The 23,395-nt window shown below is 33.9% G+C and overlaps 1 protein-coding gene across 1 annotated transcript in view; it reads left to right on the plus strand.

The window, feature by feature from the left end:
• The window catches only part of LOC149774333 (complex I assembly factor ACAD9, mitochondrial-like), a 119,447-nt gene that overhangs the window by 87,667 nt on the left and 8,385 nt on the right, over positions 1-23,395 (plus strand). The window contains exons 14-16 of the mRNA XM_089945441.1: positions 3,328-3,457; positions 15,257-15,334; positions 18,481-18,609. Of these exons, the coding sequence (XP_089801567.1) occupies positions 3,328-3,457; positions 15,257-15,334; positions 18,481-18,609 (337 nt within the window). The remainder of the gene's footprint in view (positions 1-3,327; positions 3,458-15,256; positions 15,335-18,480; positions 18,610-23,395) is intronic.

Below are 23,395 nucleotides of genomic sequence, written 5' to 3' on the forward strand. Positions count from 1 at the left end.
AGAGTCTTGAATGAAAAACATCTTTAGATCTAGAAAATGCATGTTTTACAATCAAAAATGTTCTTTGATTCCATTCAGTAATGGTCAAAGGTGAACTTTGAAAAAATTAATTTCATCCTGGAAAAACTCTGGAAATGACCTGGAAACTTATCTTTAGAAAAGCATGGGATCCATGAATGAAGTTATGGCACCTCAGTTACTGAAAGATTTCACTGTACATGAAATCAAGGGCATCTGCAGTTTCTTGAGTTACAGACTTTGTCTGTTATTACATGTTTTTAGCACCTGTTTAAAAATAAAATGCTGAATGAAAATATTCTTCTTGCCACAAAACCAAATACTATAAAACTAATAGGATGTTGTTTTTTGAAGAATGAGTTTTGATAATTTGGACTATGAAGTGCAGTGAAATTAAATTAAGATTGATTTACTTAAAAGTGGCTGTTAGTGATTTATGAAGCAAATCATGTAAATTAATTTTTAGCTTTACTGGTCATATACCAGAAGAACTGAGATGGCCTATTATCTGTCATCCATTGCCTGCCATCTGTTGTATGATGTCTGTCATGAATTTAGTCTATTATTGCAAGTTTGTTATCAATGCTTCTCTTAAACTACTAGGAAGATTACTGTGAAACTTGACACACATTCATCACATGCTCTTGTTGGTCAAAAATTGAGAATGGTGCTGCTCAAGCATCTAGTATAATGGCCACCTTGAAAATTTAATTTATGCTACTCCTTCTCAATCATATCAGTATGGGGTTTTCACTGAAAGACTTCTTATGATGTCTAATTGATACTAATTGACAACAATACCAATCTGGCTAATATAGCCACCAAAGGAGGTCATCTTGAACATCTTGTTATCAGTGGAAGACTTCTTATAAATTCTAGTTGATCCTATATGAAAATGTTGCTATGAAAGCATCTATAATGTGACCAACATGGTGGCCATCTTGAAAATCTTTTTATTGCTTCTTCTTCTGAGTGGATGGTCATATGAACATGGAGTTTTCCCCTTAGAGACTTTCTATACTATGTTTAGTTTGTCTTAAATAAAAATAGTGCTGATCTGATATGGCCACGATCTTGAAAATCTCGTACTTATGATATCTAGTTGATCCTAAATGAAAATATGTTCCTAAAACATTCAGCATGATCCACACAGTGGCCATCTTGAAAACCTTTTTATGCTGCTCCTCCTGAGTGGATGGTCATATGAATATGGAGTTTTTGTTAAATGATGTCTTGTTGGCCATACATGAAAATGGTGCTGATATGTTTTCTGATATGGCCAACATCTTGAAAATCTTGTTATCACTACTCTTAAATGGAAAGTCATATTGACATTGGGATTTTGCTGGTTGGTCTAAATGAAAATGGTGCTGACCCCCAGTGGCCTTCTTGAAAATCTCGTTCTCACTACCCCTCTAGATTATGGTCATTGCAACATGAATTTTTTCTCAAGAACTTCTTGTGATATATAGTTGGACCTAAATAAAGATATTGTTGATCTGACATTCAGAATGGCTGCCATCATTGCAGCTTTCATGAAACTGTCTTTATTGCTACTCAATGGAATGTCATGTACATGTGGAGTTTTCATAAAAAGACTTATTATAACATGTAGTTAGTTCAGATTAAAATAGTGTCAATCTAATATCCATTTTGTTTTTATGGTTACTCCACCTAGAAGGTTGGCTATATTGCCATTGTTTTTTTTTAAAAAGACTTCTTATGATGTTCACTTAAAAATGATGCACAGTAGTCGCCTTCTTTAAAATATTGTTATCGCTACTCCTCCTGAATGGATGGTCATATTCAATATGGATGCTATGAGGTTGCTGAGAAATATCAGAGATGGTTGCAACACTCGGCAGATGCAAAAGGGAAATGGTTTTATGTTGAATTCATTTCTTGGCCAGTATAGGTCAATCCATTTATTTTTCTGAGTATTTGTTTGGTGCAGCACATAGAAGTCTTAAAGTACTTAGATTGTAATTCTAGTATTTGATGGGAATTGTTTGAAAACATAAAGGACTTGCATCTAATATAGCAACTAAATTTATGATAACATACAGTAATGCTCAAAAGACTCAGTTGAATACATTTTTGTTTAAGTTGAATGAGACAGCATTGTTGCAATAGAATTGCAGTTTTCACACTAAGCAGGTAATAATTTGAATTTACAGCTTTTTATACTAAAACCTCCCCCACCCACCAGTTGGGAGTAGATAAAAAAGTTTTTATACAATTTGAGATTTATAGCCATTAGTAGTTTGGGGCAATAAACAAGGCATTATTGATACAAATGGTGTATTCAGCTTATATAGAATACAGTACAAGTTGAACACACACAAAAACCTATTATAAGAAAGAGATTCCACTTTGAAACTAAAAATAACCTGACATTAAAAAAATGAAGACTTTATTTTACAACAGATACTGTATTATTGATTGCAGAACTTTCATTTTACAGCAAGTTTGTATTGTAGTATGCATTTCCATTGAACTTTAAATTATGATTGTGATCATCACAGTCATCTGTATTATCTTCATTTTAATATTTGTAATAGTGTTGGATCTTATTATAAAAATTTGAGTTAATGTCCCATGATCTTTTCTATTGTTTTTCCTACCATGGTTATTTATTATTCTCATATGTAAAATGCAATAAGTTCCTAGTAAAAATGATAATTGAAAGAGGAAAATGTAATACGTTAGTGTATACTAGCAACGTAACTGATAAGAAAACAATATTTGCTTGACATTCCGAAGTGGCATTATAGTTCACATCATATGGACTGTAAGAACACACTGTACCATATTAATCCATATCTACTTGAAGTAAGTATATTTGTTTAACTCCTAAAATGTTAAAATCCTGAAATTAGGTCAGTACATGGGACTAATAAAGCAATTTGACTTCAGCAAAGGCTACAAATTAATGTCTTTTAATTAATGGATAGTACTTAGATCTTTATGTTGGAAATCACTGTTTATCTGAACATTTTTGTTCCCAATCCAAACATTTGGATTAATAATTTAGTTCTCTTCCCAGTAATTGTCAATGTAATTGGTTAACTGTAGTACATGTAAATTAGACTAAACCAAAGTACTGATTGGATACCATTAAAAACCTCTATATTTTGTATCTTATATGGCTTTTTGTACTAAGTGTCAGAATGTTTTATCTTCCTGACATTTTAGCAAAGTGTTGAAAAAAATTTACTTTGAGATAAGGGAGTGCTTTTGCTTGGTACTTTACTGCCAGGATTGTGCTTATGTACCATTAAACCCGATTCAATCATTTATACTTTCTAGAAAGCTGAGAGACCCTTTGAACAATCCAAGAGTAGTATTTCATCAGGTGTGGAATCGTATATCAGGAAAAATACAAGATAAGCCCAAATTGACATTACGGCTGAATGAAGAAGTTCACCCAAGTCTTAAGGTCAGTAGGTGCATATGTTTTGTGATTTTACAGGGCCAAAATAATAATTATTCCTAAAGTTCGTTGAAGTATGTTGTTTAATATGTACGACTATTACGAATCCTTGGTCTCAAACTAAGTAATAGAAAAAGAGCGAAAACCAACAAGCTTTCTAAAATTCAACAAGTAATTTATTTCCCTCGAATAAAAAGTGAACATTTAAAAAGAAATTACAGTATTGCAAATTAAATCCGAAATAGTCCAACAAGTTCTGTCACCAGTCCTAATGAATAATGTTATAATAAAATTCCAGAGGTGTTCAAAATAAGATCCAATGCTGAAGGTGTTGATGTGCCTGTCTGCTTGAATGTACTAATGTACTAGTAGACTGAATTGTGATGATGTACTAGCAGCCTTCCAATTAGTCACAATAATATAATCCAAGATGTTCTTGTTTGAATTCACTATAATTCCAAGTTAATATTTCTGTCCAAGAATGTTATAGACGAGCACCTTTTATTTCTAGTTAATAATAATCTGAATACATACCTTCACCCAAATTAAATGCTGAACATTTTTCAAGTTTGCAAGATTATGTAAAAATAACCTAAGACACTAAAGAAGAGACAAGGTGTATGACAAAAGTTCATTTCTAGAAAATTTGAAGTTTTAAACAAGATGAGATCTGTTACTAAAATTATTAAAAAGAATGTGGTAAACATCAAGTACCACAAGTTATTCCATGGGGAATATCAGTATCTGAGACCCAGACCCAAATAAGTGTTTACTTCTATTGGTAATGAACCTAATATGTAACCCACACTCACAAAGAAATATTAACTACATATTATTTGTTTACTAAAACAAAAGTTACTGGTCAGGTACAACATCAACTTGATTTTGGACAAGGTCAAGTCCAAAATACAATTATGCATAACATAATCATGTGTATGTGTGTGTGTGTGTGTGTGTGTGTTTGGATTTTTAACATAGCTTGAACAATGTTTCAGTCATATCACTATGATGTCTTCAGTGTGGAAGTTTATACTGATGTCGAGCACTAGGGAATCATGCTGCAGACATATAGCATGATGTCCCACCCAGTCACATTATCCTGACAACAAGCCGACCAGTCCTAACACTAACACTGACACTGACCCACAACCTCCCACATCTGAGGTGGACACTGTAACCACTAGGCCACCGGAGTGGTCATATAATGATGGAGAATAAAACCTAGCCAATAATACAAATTAAACATACATAACACTGCCATGTAAATGTTATGGTGCAATAGCATTTTCAGGACTTTCAAATTGGGGGTGAGAGGGGAAGAAGGCAAGGTTATACTTTGTACACTGTATTGTTCACAGTGAAGTAAAAGAAGTATATAATTTTCAATACATAAATTTATGTAGCAGTAATACACATGTAAACAGGGCAATTCTAATTGAAGCCAGAAGGTTTGCCATATATAAATGGTCTCATTAAATGCATAATAAAACCTGCAGACCAAATGTAGAAATGCAGGAGATGGGTAAAATCTGGCTGTTGTAATGATTTGTTGGTGTTGATACACTGCAGCTTTATTTTAATGCATTATTTTCTGTCTGATTTGAAACAGGAACAACTTTAATTTATTGTGCAGTTAAACCTCAATTGTAAGAACTTTGTCTCATAGTGCTTAACATTTTTTGTTTTAGTTCAGAGTTGGTTTGATCAGATGTGTATATTCTGACCCATACAAAATTTTCCAGCAGACTTAAGGCAGATTTCAGATGAGTTTTTTAATCGCTTTCTGCCTAAACCATAATTGCTCATATTAAGGGAGCTAAGTGAATTTCGAGCAGAAATCAGGCGGATTCAGGGTGGAATATTAGGTGAAGTATGCAAATTAGTTGTTTTAATATTCTGCTTGAATAAAAAGATTTCTGCCTGAAATAAAAATCCACCTGAAATTCTACACAAAATTTTCCAGGCGGATTTCAGACAGGATTCTTAAGCGTTTTCTGCCTAACCATAAACTTAAAGAAGCTTAGGTGAATTTCAAGTGGACTTGAGGTGGATTTCTGGCAGAATTTTAAGCTAAATATGCACATTGGTTGTCCTAAGATTCTGCTTGAACAAAAAGTCCATTTAAGATTTCTGCCTGAAATAAAATTCTACCTGGAGAAAAAAAAAACACCTGAAATTTCCACCTGAAATAAAAATCCGCCTAAGTTTTCCATCTAAAAAAGGCTGGCTAAAATGTCTACATGAATATCATCCAGTAAAAAATCTGCGTCATTTTTCTTTTAAACAGCCTAACAATTGTTAGACATTATTGGGAATCAGTGATAAATATTTACAATAATTTTAAAAATGGATCAAAATTTTTATTTTGACAGACATTATCAAATAAGATTTAGGTTTTTCTTTTCTTCATTTTCTTTCTTGCATATAAAACTTCATCCATGATGGCATCATTTAAGTCTTTTTCAGTTCACTGAAAGTTTGGTGAGATTTCACAAATATTTTGACCAAAAACTTTCATTAAAATTTTGGCAAGATCTCACTCAGATTTCACTGAAATATTTGCGAGATTTCAAAAAAATTCTGACCAAAACTTTCACTGAAATTCTGAGGTTTCACACAAATTTTGGTCAAAACTTTCACATAAGTTTTGGTGGGATCTCTAACATATCATTGAAAGTTTTGTGAGAGTTTACTAAAACTTTGGTGATATTTCACTAAAATTTTCATCATTATATAGTATATTACTGACATTTCAGTAATTTTTCACACATTTCGAAAGGTTTAAAATAATGGATATGAATTAAATAGGACTTTATTAACCAAGGTGATATTTAAGTGTACATGAAACCAAATTATACAGATGTTGTAATTATATGACATGCAAGGCAAGATATATGGTTAATAACAATAATAATAATAATAATAATAATAAAGACTTTATTTAGAGGAGGTAACTCAGTTAGTTATAAAACTAATTTCTACCCTGAAGCCTTCTATCTGTTATGTACAATATATACAGTATATACAACATGATGTGAAGAATCTGGCTTGACACTAAATAATTATATGATTTTAAAAATCAAAGTATCAAGCCTGGAACATATGCAAAGGCATCTGTGAAAACATAAACATATATAAAATATTTTCCTGCATTGAAATATTCAACTGTAAAAATGATGCATAATACAGAAAAGCATCCATTTGAGACACTGATTATGACAAAAATAAATGTTAGGAGCCAGCCTTATGTCACTGTTGTACTGCAGACTAGATTTTTGATTAATGTACAAACTATGATGATGTTGTGGTCACTTGAATTAGTCCTTGTTCCATAAGCAGCTGTGACAAACATTTATCATGATATAATTACTCTTATTTTACACTGAATTCTAACACACTTAGAATATTTTGATAATATACACAATAATACCACTCACAATATTGAAGGATGATTCTACTTATGGGCCAAGAAAACTCTGCAAAGATATGGCTATCTTTGATAGACATGGGTATCTGGCAACAATTCTCACCAATGATATATACGTTGTCCCTCCTTAAATTCTGGATAGTTAATCAGTTTGGAGTTATTTAACTTCGAAATCAACCTGGTTCAATTTCTTGTCATATTTAGCACGTTAGTCACTCCTGTAAAGCTCTTTATGGTACAGAAAGCAAAATGCTAGTTCTGGCATTCAGTTTTCATACAGATTGACCAGTTATGTTCCCATTGACTTTGCATTCAAGCTATTCTCATTGCCGCACATTTTTCAAATGGTTATTCAAACTCATATCCTGCTTGAAAATTCGAATCACCATGTTTAGCAAGCATGCTCATTCACATCAGTTTCTGTTACATGATGATTCATTGGGCAAATACAAACTTTTAACCAGTCAGAAAGCTCTTTACAGTGATCATATGTTAAATAATATATGGAACAAATACTTATTAGAAAGCTTGTTGCAGAATGGGACTGGATTGAGTATTAAAAAAGAAGGTTCTGAGACGGTATTAAAAAAAGGGTCCATATCGAGGAAAATCAGATTCACTAAATTGTATTATATCTTATTGATATTTTTATTGAAATGTCAGTGATATTACAATCACAAAATATCACTATATTTTCAAAATTTTTGACAAACTCTCGGTGAAATTTCAATCACAAATTCTCACTGATATTTTCAGAAATGTTGGCAGAGTCTGTGAAATTTCAATCATAAACTTTATTTCACTGATATTTTCAGAAATTTTGGTAAAATCTACTACAGTACCATAATTTTAGCGAAAAAAGGACATTTGAGTGAATGTTAAAACATGTTCACTGTGATTTCACTCAAATTTCAGTCACATTTTCACTAGGGTGTGATTTTTGTAGAGCATATGTTAATAGGAAGCAAAAAACTTATTTTTCAGAGTAAACATCAGATCATTCCCAAATATTCATCTATGCTTGTGGTTGTTTTGATAAATTTCAAAATTACACCCAACATTTCTGCTAAAATCAGTCTAAGTCCAAAATCTGTCTTTAAGTAGGAAAATGCACTGGACACATGCGGCTCACCAAGCCATATCTTGTTACCCGCAATCTGTTTTAAATCAGATCTCCGCTGTCCTATGTGAAGATCTGATGATGACCACTTAAGGGTCATGATCTGCTGACCTTTGAATTAACCAATGGAAACTCAGATTTCAAAAGCTTAATGTGACTGGGTGGGACATGATGCTACATGTCTGTGGCATGATACCCAAGTGCTAGACATCACTATATACTGCCACTCTGTAGACATTGTAGTACTATAACTGAAAAATTGTTAAAGCTATGTTAAAAATCTAAATCACACACACTCACACTCTTTCACTCTCTTCCTTACAATTTTGTTAGATCTAGTTTTCAGTTTGACAACAGGTTGAAACCTTTAAGCACAATCAAACACGATTTGTTTGTACATCTTCACATCAGCGAACAATATTCTTTTGCTCAGCATAAGTGATACACACTATGGATAGAGAATATGTATTTTTGCACATTTGTATTACATATATTTGGATGGATGTTGTCTGCCTTCCATCTTCTGTTGTTTCTCTTTCACCAATCATATGATGTCCATTCATCTGTTAGAACAAGTGTTTTATCACTACTCCTGCTAAACAAGTTTGGGGGTCGCATTAAAATTCTACACACACACGCACATTCATATTAAGCTTTAGTTTGTCCTAAATTGAAATGGTGCTATTTAGACATCAAGTAGCCTTCTTGAAAATCTTGTTAGTGTTACTTCTGAATTGATGATACTATCATCATAGGGTTTTCACTAAAAATCTATTGATGATGTCTAGTTGGTTCTAGGTTCTGCTCTACAGTTTTTATATACTTCTGAGTGAGGGAACAGTTTATAGTAAAGTTGTTTGCATTGGCTAACATGAACAATGGAGAGAAAATGTTGGTACGAGTCTATGCTTGCGTCTGTCCTACCGTATTTTTTCGTACCCTTTAATTTTTCGTACACAATCCAGTTATCAAAATAATAATTATTTAAATATATCATAATTTTTTCGTACATATCACTTTGTAAGGGCAAGCTGTATGCTCCATACACCCATCAATTATACGCCAAAATAAAGATATACTTGGTATAATTTTAATAACCAGGATTAGCCAGTGAGGAAAACCTGGAAAATACTTTTACTTAAAAAATCAAGCCCTATGCAAAGTATGAAATGGTGAAGTGGAGCCCTAATTGAACAAATAGTGCCAATCTGCTGCCCAATGTGGTCACCATTGCAGTCATCTTTAAAATCTTTTTGCAACTCCACCAGAATGGAAAGACACATTGATATGGGTTTTCACCAGAAGATTTATACTGATGTCTAGGTGGCTTTCACAAGATGCTGGTGTCTAGTTTGATAAAAATAATTATAATATGACATCCCTATTGATAATCTTTTTACTTCTTCAGAATTAATGCTTATATCAACATGCTTGGCAAAATGAAAATAGTGTCCCACATATATCCAATATGGCTGCCACAATGAACATAGTGAAAATCTATTCACCAATTCTCCTGAATATATGGTCATATTGGCATGTGGTTGTCACCAAAATTCATCTAATGGTGTCTAGTTTGTTGTGAACGAAAATCATGCCATTCATACATCTACTATGTCTACCACAGCAGCTGATTTGAAAATTATATTTGCCTAAGAAGATCAGAGATGGTTTCAGCACTCAGAACTAAAAAGAAGAAATGGTCTTATCATGAATTCCTGGAATTATTTTTAACACGATTGCATCATTTTCTTCGAGGGACTTATATTTTTGTGATTTGTTTGATGCACGTTTTTGGCACTGGACCACACAAACTGGAATCATTTAATTTCTTCTGTTATTAAACATTTTGACCTGAGGCATATTAGCTTTCATGGTGTTCACAATGGCATTACACCTTCTTGCAATCTTTGTTATTAGTTTAACATTCCAGGTATAAAGAGATGAAATTTAGACTTTTTTTTAAATAAACCTTGAATGATGTGATTGCTAGAATCTATAAACAGGTCGTTTATATGCCTTGCCTAATCAAAAATGATTGCAAACATTCTCCAGCAATCAAGTGGCAAAAGGCAATAAAGGATCACAGTCTTATTACCTATCTGTGATAAACAATGTGATAATTTAGACTTTCGATCTCATTTAAGAAATTCTTGACATCTGATAGGTTTTAAATTTTTTATGAATGACTGATTTTAATAGAACAACTTGACATTTTCTTTGCCACTGTGACTGTCAAAATACAGAAAAAAATGATAACTCTTTTGAATTCCAAGTTAATTGCAGATTTTGTTCACCCATGAGTCAGAAGTGAAAATGGAGTTTTTGAGTAGACCCCCCAATCCTCTTGATCTGTAATAAGTTTGTTAGAGTGTGTGCGTTATGCTTATTTTTGATCATGGGCAAATCATCAGGGTCAGTGATTATTAAACAGATTGCACATGTCATTGTTTCTCAAATTTATATAGCTACAGTGTGTTAGAAAGGGGTTATCAGTTGTTTTGTTTGCTTACTATTTGCCAGTCTCATATGACTACACCTTTATATCAGGAGCTTTATGTTACACACATTTGGTGCTCTTGTCAGTCTGTACATACATTCAGTCAGTTTTTAAGCACCGTGCTGGGTTATTCATTTCACTGACACAAAAATTAAACAGGGCGTGGCATCTTTTATTTGATCATAAAATGTTATTACATCTGGGTTATAAAAATAAGAATTATATTACTGTATAGTGGGCAAGACCAAAAATTTTAGTGAAAAGGTTTGAAAATAATTAAATATGATATTCAAATTATTACAGTACTTAAGTATGAAGACCAAAATTTTCCTACAGTTCTCTACAAACTATAATGGTGCATGACATTTTTATGAGAAAATGGAGAACACCTGAGGTACCTCAAAGGCGAGTGGTCAGTGAGCTATCAAATTGTAGTACCAAAGTCAGTCTTAGTATAGTCCATGAAGATCTTTTGGCTGGTCATTTAGGGATTAAATATATTTATCACAAGATCTTGAATCATATCTATTGATCAAAAGATAAAAATGATGTTTTAAATTCTTTTGATCTTGTTACACTTGTCACATGATAGGAAAACCCAGTGAGAAGATACACAAGGCTCATCTGTAACATATTCCTGCATTTGATGAACCATTTAGCGGAATAATGGTAGATTGTGTCAGTCCCTTTCCTAAGACTAAGTCAAACAACAATACTTGTTGACCATACTGTGTGTATCTACAAGATTCCCAGAGGCAATTCATTTCAGAAATATTTAAACTAAAAGAACAGTAAAAATTTTGAATCTTTTTTTTTTTTATACCCAGTTTCACTTGCAATTTTAACTATAAGTCATATATTCTTCCAACAATGGATTATTGTTCAAATGTATGGGGAAATTGCTAAATCTCAGCTTGACAGATTTATAAACTTCAGAAACAAGCAGCACACATAATGTTAAATGCATCTATTGATCATCCCTCAATAGCATAGAATTATTATTATTAGTAGTAGTAGTGGTAGTAGTAGTAGTAGTATTTCCCTGAAAGCCAAGAAGCTTTTGACAGATTTCATCAGACTTTGAAAATATGATTTGGTGGTATTGTTTTGATACTGGAAAAGATTGGGATGAAGGTGTTCATTTACTGTCTTTGCTTTTAGGTTATCAGTTTAAAAATCGTTACAATTTAGTCCCTTTGAACTAATTTTTGAAAATTTGTCACTATCCATGTACCATTCAAGTTGTTAAAAGAGAAACTTGTTTCAGATGAAGATACCGAAAAGAATGTAGATGATTTAAATTATATCATTATGTCATTAATACTCCTGGGTGCTGAAAACAAAATCAGCTTTGCCATATAAATATATTAAAGGAGTAAGTTGATAGAGATAGCCAGGTTAATCATGCAATCAGTTTAGTTGTACCTGTCCCACTCATTGAGGATTTAAGCAATAATAATGGGGTGATTTAGGGGTACCCAGTCTTTAGAATTAAGAAATATTAAATAATCTGGACCAGAAACTTTCACATTTGCAGCAACAAGAAAGGAATGAACTAAAACAGCTATTACTTGAATATGAGCACTTGTTTCCAGATGTTTCCACATGAACAAATAAAATTTACCATGATGTTGAAATTCTAGATTCTCCACCAGTGAGACAGCATCCATATAGAATTTTTTTAACCTTCACAAACAGGAATGTTTGAAAAAAGAAATAAAATATTTACTGGAGAATGATTTCATAAGGCAAGTAAAAGTGACTGGTGTTTACTGTGTATTCTTGTACTGAAACCAGATAATACTTTCAACATGTGCATTGTGCACAGACTATAGAAGAGTGAATAGTGTGACTAAAACATATTTATTTCCATTTACAAGAATCGATGACTGCATTGATAAAATTGGAAATGCAAACTATGTCACCAAATTTGACCTTTTATAAGGATTCTGGCAATTTCCGCTGGTGGAAAGGGCAAAGGAAATTATGGCATTTGTGACATCAGATGGACTTTATCAATATAAAGTGATACCGTTTGAGATATAAGGTTTGCCTTATACTTTTCAGCATTTAATGAACACGATTACATCTGGTCTCGATAATTGTGGTGCTTACATTGATGTAATCATCTACAATGACACCTGGAAAGATTATTTAGAGACATTTCAGAAATTCTTTAACAGTCTCACTGATGGAAATTTGAAATTTGACATTTAATTTTATCCAAATTTGACATTTAATTTTATCCAAAGTATATTTTATGGTGCTTGTATTACATTTCTAGGACATATGGAATATGGACAAGTTAAACATGTAATTGCTAAGTTCAAGGCTATCTCTGAATTCCCTGTGCCTATCAGTAAAAGGTAACTGATGCAAGTTTTGGTTATGGTTCAATACTATCGGAAATTTTGCTCCAATTTTTCTATAATTGCTGAACCCCTGACAAATTTATTGAGTAAGAAAACCAGGCTTTCTTGGTCTGCCAAATGTCAGGAGGCTTTTAATAAATCAAAGACCATACTTAAGAGTGCACCAGTTCTTTGTGCTCCAAATTTATGTCAATCATTTAAAATGTTTGTTGATGCAAGTGATGATGGGGTTATAGCAGTATTGATTCAAGAAGACAAAATTGGTGTAGATCATCCAGTGTGCTCTATTTCTAAGAAATCAAGCAAGTGCCAGGGAAATTATTCTACAATTGAAAAAGAATATTTGGCTTTAATATTGACATTGCAACACTTTGAAGTAAATATTAGTTACGTTCCTCTGATTATTGTGTTTAGTGATCTCAACCCCAGATTATTATGGTGGAGTTTGATGTTGCAGGAATATAATATTGACATCAGGTAAACACAGTCTAATAGCAGATGTATTTTCACTTGTATAGCAATATTAATTTGTTTCATATATTCTTTGTCATTCATAAGATTTCATCTTATGTAAATTTTTATCACATGTACATATGACTAATAGATTAAAGAAAGCTTTGTTGTGTAAATAATTATTTTGCTTTATGAGGGGAGGTGTTATGTATATTTAATTATGCATCATTTATTAGCTAGTTTTTTATTTTTTATTTCATTATTTGCTGTGGATAACAACATTGTATCTAGTAGCTGACCTTGTCCAATATCAGTGACAATTTTGTAAACAACAACTTTTTAAAGAGTGATGTTCATTATCTTAAGCTGAGTCAAGGACATTTTTCTTTTTATATCTAGACAATGTGATGATTGTCTCATGCTTTATTGTGATTTTGCTGATGGATTTTTCTAATTATAACTAAGATCCTTCTAGAAGAATGTACTTTGACCCTTAATCAGGGACTTTTTCTATATTTAAAATAGTTTAAAAGTATAAATTTTGTTTATTTTAAAATTAGTCATTTATGCTTTAAGTTCTTAGCAGAATTAATTGTATTATTGTTGTGTCCAGCAAGTCATTTGTGCTGGAATTTATTTATTCAGATTATTTAATTCAAGAAATTCTTCTCTGGAAATACAGAGTGCTCTTTAAAAATAACATTCTTGGAAATAGACTTGAGTTTATAGTGAAATTTTAAATAAGGGTATATTCTTGGATTGTATTATTGTAATCGAAAAAAAGATTGTTGGTACACCACCACCACACAGGTCACCACAGGCACATCAGCACTTCCAGCTTTGGATTTTATTTGGATTTCCACTAAATTGTATTCATATCTTTAATAATTAGGACTTGTGTCTGTAATTCTAGGATTATTTGGGATTTAATTTGCAATACTATAAGTTCTTTTTCTTTACATTTTCACTTTATGTTCTAAGGAAGTAAATGATTTGTTGAATTTTACAAAGCTTGATGGTTCTCACTCTTTTCTATTAATTATTTTAAGACCATAGAGACATAATAATAGTTTAAGCCCCTGAGTCATAACACTTTAGAGATCAGTGAGAAACTGTCAGTTTGGACAGATAAAATTTTAATGCCTTGGCAAGAGGACTCGAATCAGTAACAGTATGTAATAAGCTACTTCAGTTTCTGCTGTAATTGTTATGCATTAAAATAGTACAATAAATTTACATTTAGAAATGGCTTTCCCACATTGGTTTAATAATTTTAGAATGCGTGATGTATAAAAACGGGTACAACTGTACAATTCTTAGAAATCCATATCATAAATTGTAAGTGATTTACTCAAATACACATATCCAAAAACAAATTCAAAATGATTTCCGTAATGGCTTGGTCAGTTTGAGTATAGTACTTAACTAATTAATATTGTTACCTAGCTGACCAATTCAGAATTTCCAGAAGAAAAAATACTACATTGAAAACAAACTTTTAATCATAATTTTTTTAAAATAAAAATTAAAATTACAAGATTCTTGGATTAATATCTAGAAATTTGAATATGACATAGATGTCTCCACTGCTTGCATGAATTTCTGTTGGTGGTGCAAGTAAAAAGAGCAATACTTGCACAGAATGGACGCCTTCATGATAAGCGAATAATTAAAACAACATTTACATGGATAAAGAAAGAAATGGGCATAATTCAAGTGAAACAGTTATAGAATGATAACAGAATAGGTTAATTTTTTCTTGGTGATCCAGGAGTGGTGCATAATTATTATTGGCAAATAACATGTAAAATATGTAACAAAGTGGCTACAAAATACTTCTGTATGTGATTATTTTTACGCTTTATATGCATGCTTTACAAAATTACTACAAGGTATGATGAGTTTGGGTTTTCATTGGGGTTTTTTCTTCTTCTAGAATCAGACAGATATCCTGGAGGAATGTACTCTACAGTTCAAAAGAATAGTTGAAATTATACTGCAAAGACATGGAAATGTAAGCATGAACTTACCATAGTTCTTATCTGAATTTGGATATTGATCAGACCTTCAGTTCCCAGTTCTCAGTTCTTTAAGTCTGAGAATTAGAAAACACTAGAGCATTCAGACATATATATTGCAAATGCTAAGTTATGTGACAAGATGAAAATTTCTGTGCAGCCTCCTCCAATATTTGTATGTTGTTGTTGTTGTTGTTGAAGTGGAGTTTAATGCCATATTTCAGCATAAGATATACATGGTGGCCAGTATTAATGGTGGAGGAAGAACCCAGGAAAACCCAAGAAAGAACCACCGACCCACAAGAAGCTACTGGCAAGCTTTCTCACATACCCACTTAGGCCAAACGTGAGACTCGAAACCATGCAGACAGGTGGGATGGCAGTGATCCATAACGGTGAGCACTTTAGACCACTCGGCCACTTGGGGCCCTAATATTGTTATGATGATTTCCTAACTTTCATTGCTTAACTTTGAATGAAGGTATGATTAAAAAATTGGATTCTTAAGCTTACTCTAGTCCAGGTTTTGAGATCACACTAAAACTTGGACTCAACACTAAAGGCTTACTCTAGTCCAGGTTCTGAGATCACACTAAAAGTTGGACTCAACACTAAAGGCTTACTCTAGTCCAGTTTCTGAGATCACACTAAAACTTGGACTCAGAACTAAAGGCTTACTCTAGTCCAGTTTCTGAGATCACACTAAAACTTGGACTCAGAACTAAAGGCTTAATCTAGTCCAGGTTCTGAGATCACACTAAAACTTAGACTCAGCACTAAAGGCTTACTCTAGTCCAGGATCTGAGATCACACTAAAAGTTGGACTCAACACTGAAGGCTTACTCTAGTCCATTTTCTGAGATCACACCAAAAGTTGGACTCATCACTAAAGGCTTACTCTAGTCCAGGTTCTGAGATCACACTAAAAGTTGGACTCAACACTAAAGGCTTACCCTAGTCCAGTTTCTGAGATCACACTAAAACTTGGACTCAACACTAAAGGCTTACTCTAGTCCAGGTTCTGAGATCACACTAAAATTTGGACTCAACACTAAAGGCTTACTCTAGTCAAGGTTCTGAGATCACACTAAAAGTTGGACTCAACACTGAAGGCTTACTTTAGTCCAGGTTCTGATATCACATTACAACTTGGACTTGGTTTATTCAAGTCCTGAATCTGAGATCATACTAAAAGTTGGACTCTATACTAAGTCTTATTAAAACCTTATAATGACTGTATGGAGATTCAGATTTTGCCAACCAAATGTCAGGCTTGAGTTTGAGAATTTGAATTTTTTGTTGCAATCTTGGCACCTTGAGAAATTCTTTGAATTCAGAGACGACTATATTGTCACGTTCTTTTAATAGAAAACAAAATGAAATACGTGGTACATGTTAATCTGTCAGAATGATGTCATTTGATTAAGTCTATTCGTCATACAGCAGGTGAGTTTATGGTGTGAACCTACATGCATCATGAATTGTCATTGTGTTTTGTCCATCAACATTTACTTTTTGCAACTTCTAGAAACCACTTGTTTTCAAAATAGAAAAATGTATAAACAACTTCTCAAAATCTTCTGACTGGAGAGTTGACCCAAATTTGGCATAGGGCAACCTGGCTTCAAGGTCTTTCAAGCTGGTACAAAATAATTCTGTTCCATTTTTATTAAATATGGCTGCTATTAATAAATATAAACCAAAACATGCTCTCAACTGCCTACTTCCCAGTATTTTATTGAGTTTGATAGAGAGAATCCGCATGTTAAGGCCTTTTAGAGTTGTACAAGTGATAAGGTCAAACTTGTATATGTCCACCATTATTATAATAGATAAACCTTTCAATAACTTTATCTTTAAAATCTCTCACAGAAAGTATCCTGACATCATTTCCTTTCAAGTTTATACAGGTAATATGAATCTGCTATTAAAAATGGTCTTTTTAAAAAGAAATAGAAACCTTGAAACAACTAATAAAAAAAACTATTGAACAAACATTGGCCAAATTGGGTAGCATCCTCACATGCATGCCTTTCAAGTTTATGCATTTGATGCCAGTCTGCCATAAAATTTGATTGCATCCTCACATGAATGCCTTTCAAGTTTATGCTTTTGATGCCAGTCTGCCATCAAATTTGACAGCATCCTCTCATGAATGCCTTTCAAGTTTATGCATTTGTTGCCAGTCTGCCATCAAATTTGATTGCACCCTCACATGACTGCCTTTCAAGTTAATGCATTTGATGCCAGTCTGCCATCAAATTTGGCCACCATTACTATAAACAGAAATCCTTTATATGTATTTTGTTTAAAATGACAGTAAGTTATATTCAGATTACAGGGTCAGGATTGCTCTTCAAAAACTAACAAGAATAAGCTGGTGTATTTTCTGAAAATATGGATAAATTGGCAGTGGATTCATTGCTTTATCTTTCTGGATATATACTGTCTATACTCATCATAATGCCATTATTTGTTCAGGGACAAATTGCCATTATCAAGTGGATTGTGGTATAACAGGTTCACCACCACACTGATCATTAAGAGGGAAAAAAGATAAACAGAAAGATAGATCTTAATGCAAAACATATCGTGTCATTCATTCAGTGTCATTATGCTTAACAGCTGTCAGTTTAAGCCCATGTCACACCATAAATCTCAATTGAAATATGTGAGTCATTTCTAATATTGAAATTAAATGTGCACAAATTATTTGATGAGTCAGCTTATCACAGAATTTTGTAATTTATGGTGATTTCAAGATTTTCACATATCAGTTGGATTTTCATCCTTTGGCTGAAGCCAGAGTGTTAGGTATACACTGATTGAAAATGCTATTTGAAAGACATGTTACAAGAGAAAAGAAGGATTTCATCAACTTGTGTTATAATGAAGGCAATTAGTGTAGAACACTTGACATGTTTGTCCACATCTCAGGCTGGCATATGGTGATAGGCAGTGTTGGTGATCTGACATGAATTATATAGTCATGAAATTCATTCTGGGCAATTTCCTTGTAGTACATGAGGGTAGTGGTTTTATGCCTGTGTTGTAATGAGCATATACTGTATCACATGACTGAATTGTAGAATTTTCTAAGCACTGACATGAATACTACTCGTTCTTATTTAAATCTGTATAGAAAGTGGTCCAAGAACAGCTAGAGTTAAAGCGCCTTTCTGACATCTGCATTGACCTGTATGCCATGACAGCCTGCATTGGGAGGACATCCAGGTCCTACTGTTTAGGTCTACGTAATGCTGATCATGAGGTTAGTGCCTTAGCTTTATATTGTGACTTATTACAGTAAAATTTATCCAAGGACACGCAAGGACTTAACATATTTCAAACATGATTTTAATCCATTTTAAAGCAGAATTCTGCTTTTCTCCTGACTTGAATCCGATTTTTCTTGATATAGTCTTTTTTTTTATAAATTATTATCTCTGATCCATTTTTTAAAAACAGTCTGTTTGGTCCCATTCTGCAACGACCCTTGTAACATTCATTCCATATATTAGTTAGACCATGACTCTCGTAAAGAGTATTCTGATTGGTCAAAAGTTTAAATTATTCCAATGAATCTTTGTGTAATGGGAACTTATAGCAATAGAGTTGTTGAGAGAGACCATGACATGAGAAGTTTAGATAAAGGTTTAAAAAACGTATGGAAATAGAAATGGCTGGAGCGAAAAGTCGACGGAAATTTAGTTGGTCAGTTTATAAGAAAACTGAACGCTAGAGGACTGGCATTTTGTGACCTCTGCTCTATGGTAATAGTGGTTGGAAGCATTTGGAACAGCACCTACAAAAGAAGCTGCTTACAGAAAAATTGAAGCTCAGATGGCATCTGGAAAAAGTGCAGTTAATTACTGTAGGAAGAAAGATTTCTTGCATGAGAGAACAGATGTAGCTCTCTGTCAGAATATGCGCACTGCATGTCACTAATACATGCACCAGCTTGAATTTCAAGTTCAAAGTTACAAAAGGCTCTTGTTGAGAAGGAATTGAAACGATTGCACATTGAGATTAAAACGTCAGTAAAAAAGGAAGGCTAAATCTTTACCAAAGCTGCAAAAAGAGCTCGACTGGCATAACAACAGGTTGTGTCCATTGGAGAAAAAGACAAATGAATGTATGGGATTATTTGTATACAGTTGATGTTCCTGGGTGTTTATTTTACAAATTTGTTATGAAAAAAAAGGAGTATAATATTTTTGCTGCAAAAATTGAGAAATTCATGTGACTTAATTAGGATGTGAACACTGACATGCACAAGAAATAACTTAAGTACCAATAGTATTGGAGAACAAATTCATGTGACAATAAATATTGTGAAATTATTCAAGTCAAGTTGAAAATTTTTGGTAAGTTTGTTAGTTTTTCAAATAATTATTTTGTTATATATTATGATCTTAAGTTGCACCAGGAGCAGTTTTTTATCATTGTAAAATGCATATGGCAAGCCTGAAAAATGAAATTGTCCTTTGGCAGCACACCATATTAGTCTAATGATTTCAGCAGTTGCAGTATTGTCACAGTTTATCAGAATTCTTTTTCTCTAATACAGTACCCAATCAAATTAATGTTAGGAGAGTTAACTTACACTGCATCTAGAATCAAGCCCTCCCAGAAAGATGAAGACAAAAATTGTAATTCCCCACTAGTTGAATATAGACTATAAAAATAGTATTTGTAGAAATTAACTCTTCCAAGATACTAACATAATTACCTCCTCTTGCCACCACTGGGTGGCTAACTATATATCAGATGTTCTTCATTTTAAGCTTGCACTGGTTACTGATGACATCATATTGGTGTACCTCCTGAATTCTGTTGGATTTTTGTGCAAAAATTAACATCCATCTGCAGAGTCAATATTGTTTGATAAAATTATCTTTGGTCCAAGTATTAGTAACTTTATTTGTTGCTTTCGTCAGTAATATTGCATATCTTATCCCATTTGTGTACTTAGTCACTGACCTTGCCATTTTACGTTATTGTTATTTGTATTCCATAATAATAATTTAATTATATAGAGTTGATTTTCTTTACTTTTTCATTGATTAAAGCTTTGATACTTGAATTTTGTGCAGTTTACACCTTTTCTTGTTGTATATTGCATTACATAGTCATTTTTCATTGACATTACAGATTCTTAATGATGACTGGATTCTGTTGTTGTTGTAGTTATAGGATTTGATGCCATTATCAGCACAAGCTAGGCTATACATGGCGGCGAGTATTAATGGTGAGGGAGAACCCAGGAAAACCCCAGAAAGAACCACTGACCCACGAGAAGCTACCAGCAGGCTTTCTCACATACCCACATTGGTCAAGCCCGAGACTTGAACTCGCACGGACAGAGGTGAGATGGCATTGAGCCATAATGGTGAGTGCTTTAGAGCGCTTGGCCACATGACTGGGTGCACCATGTATAAAATGTTCAGTATCTCTGAGGGTTCCTTTGGTGTACTAATTGTACTTTGTCAACCTTGCTGTGCCTTGATTGAAAGGGAATCATTCCAGTCTCTGAGGGTTCCTTGGGTGTACTAATTGTACTTTGCCAACCTTGCTGTGCCTTGATTGAAAGGGACTCAGTCCAGTCTCTGAGGGTTCCTTGGGTGTACTAATTGTACTTTGCCAACCTTGCTGTGCCTTGATTGAAAGGGACTCAGTCCAGTCTCTGAGGGTTCCTTGGGTGTACTAATTGTACTTTGTCAACCTTGCTGTGCCTTGATTAAAAGGGACTCAGTCCAGTCTCTTAGGGTTCCTTGGGCGTACTAATTGTACTTTGTCAACCTTGCTGTGCCTTGATTGAAAGGGACTCAGTCCAGTCTCTGAGGTTTCCTTGGGTGTACTAATTGTACTTTGTTAACCTTGCTGTGCCTTGATTAAAAGGGACTCAGTCCAGTCTCTTAGGGTTCCTTGGGCGTACTAATTGTACTTTGTCAACCTTGCTGTGCCTTGATTGAAAGGATCTCAGTCCACAGTTCTGAGGGTTCCTTGGGTGTACTAATTGTACTTTGTCAACCTTGCTGTGCCTTGATTGAAAGGGAATCAGTCCACAGTTCTGCAAAAGCAATTGCGAGGCAAGGAAATAGATCACCCACATAGCAAATCAGGGCCAGAGTACCTACAAGACTTGGCGTGTGTGGTTTTCTGCCATCCTGATTTGTCTGAGTGGAGATTTCCACCTTCTGTACCAGATTTGATGCTAACTAACACCATTTCATCTCAGCTCATCCATTATACTTTTGATCAAAGTTGGTTGTATCAGCTACTTGGACCACAAACCATTTTTTGCAATTCACCATCTGTGGTCTTTTCCTTTAATCCTTCTATTCAGACCATTCATATTACCATGTCCCTGCCAGCTACCATGACAATCCAAGCTCCTCAGACTGCCTGTTCATAAGTTTAGATCACAGGTCTGCATGTTTTGCTTATTCTTATGGCAGGTACCAGATCACTTTCTTTGATGATGCTACTTTTTTCATTCTACCTGGTGCATTTTATGCAGATATGGAAGATTTACTGGATGAGGACAGATACCCCAAATGAATGCAGGGACAACCTCAATCAAACTTATCAACCCAGATCTACAGTGGAGAGGACCAAACTTTCCAGCTGCAGTTAAAGCCATTTTATGGATCGTTACCCAAACTGGATGCCCACTACAGCAATCTTTGAAATGCAGTAGTATCAAGTAAAGGCCTCTGTGGATGCAGATATTTGGGACGATCCCTCCTGTCCCACAGTCTCTTAAGATCAAAGAGACTACAGGTCATCTGCCTGACAAGATTAAGAACCCCCAAAATTCCAAAGCCTTCTTTCGAGAAACGCTACTGCCAGAGTTGTTCTACACCATTTGGTACAGAAAACCTGCTATGTAGCAAATTTGGGGGCGCTCACCAATTAATATGTACTTTAGAGAGAGTGACGTATGTAAGGTGCAGTAGTTTGCATTTAAAACATGCACGATGGAGAGAATGTTGGCATACCTATATGCTACAGTAATGTAATGTGGATGGTATTTCTTTGGATATTGTACTTTTGGAAATTTTACATGATTTAAGCACACTGCTAACTAAAATGACTGCTCCCTTGTGTTAAAAAATCAGCCTGAATTAGTCTAAAGAACACTATACATAGCAGCTATTAAAATAGGGAAAATGAATTTTGCCAGACTAGACAATACCAGCTTCTGAAAGTGCAATGAATGTATTACCAAATATATAAAATGTAAAAAAAAGTTAACGGCTCTTTTTTATACAATATACCTCTGAAGTTCAGGAAGTGAAAATGACCAAGTTGAGCTAGCACTTTTTTGAAAGGTGCACATTTGAAGTAAGGCCAAGCTGTATACTCTATAACCCATAGTACACCCATCAATCATACACCAAAATAAAGGGAATTAAAGGTTCTTTTAATTATACCTAAGATATACAAGGTCTTTTTTAAATAGCCAGTATAACCAGTGAGGAAAGCTGGGGAAATTCTTTTTCTTTAAAATCCTAACCCTATGGAAAATACAAAACTGTATAGCGCCACCTTTTGAGTTATTGGCCATAAATATATCCTTCTGTATTAAAGGTTTTTATGTCTTTCAGGCAGTGTCAGTGTTGGTGAGAAATCTGTTGGAGACATTACCCTTGCTTAGTTTGGTTTCACTTGGAATCTTTAGTCTTGTGGAGAAAACATTGCCTTTGAGAGTCAGTATGCCACATTGCTAATCTGTTACAGGGCAATTTACCTCACTGTGGCAAATGCTCTGACAGCCTCACGCAACCTAGATTTATGAAATAAGGATGGTTTTACAGGACAATTTACCTCACTGTGGCAAATGCTCTGACAGCCTCACGCAACCTAGATTTTATAAACAATGATGGTTTTACAGGGCAATTTACCTCACTGTGGCAAATAATCTGACAGCCTCACGCAACCTAGATTTAATAAACAAGGATGGTTTTACAGGGCAATTTACCTCACTGTGGCAAATGCTCTGACAGCCTCATGCAACCTAGATTTAATAAACAAGGATGGTTTTCTTCATT

Source organism: Sinohyriopsis cumingii, unplaced genomic scaffold, assembly GCF_028554795.1.
Source record: "Sinohyriopsis cumingii isolate HCF-2022 unplaced genomic scaffold, ASM2855479v2 utg000349l, whole genome shotgun sequence".
Taxonomy (NCBI): Eukaryota; Metazoa; Mollusca; class Bivalvia; order Unionida; family Unionidae; genus Sinohyriopsis; species Sinohyriopsis cumingii.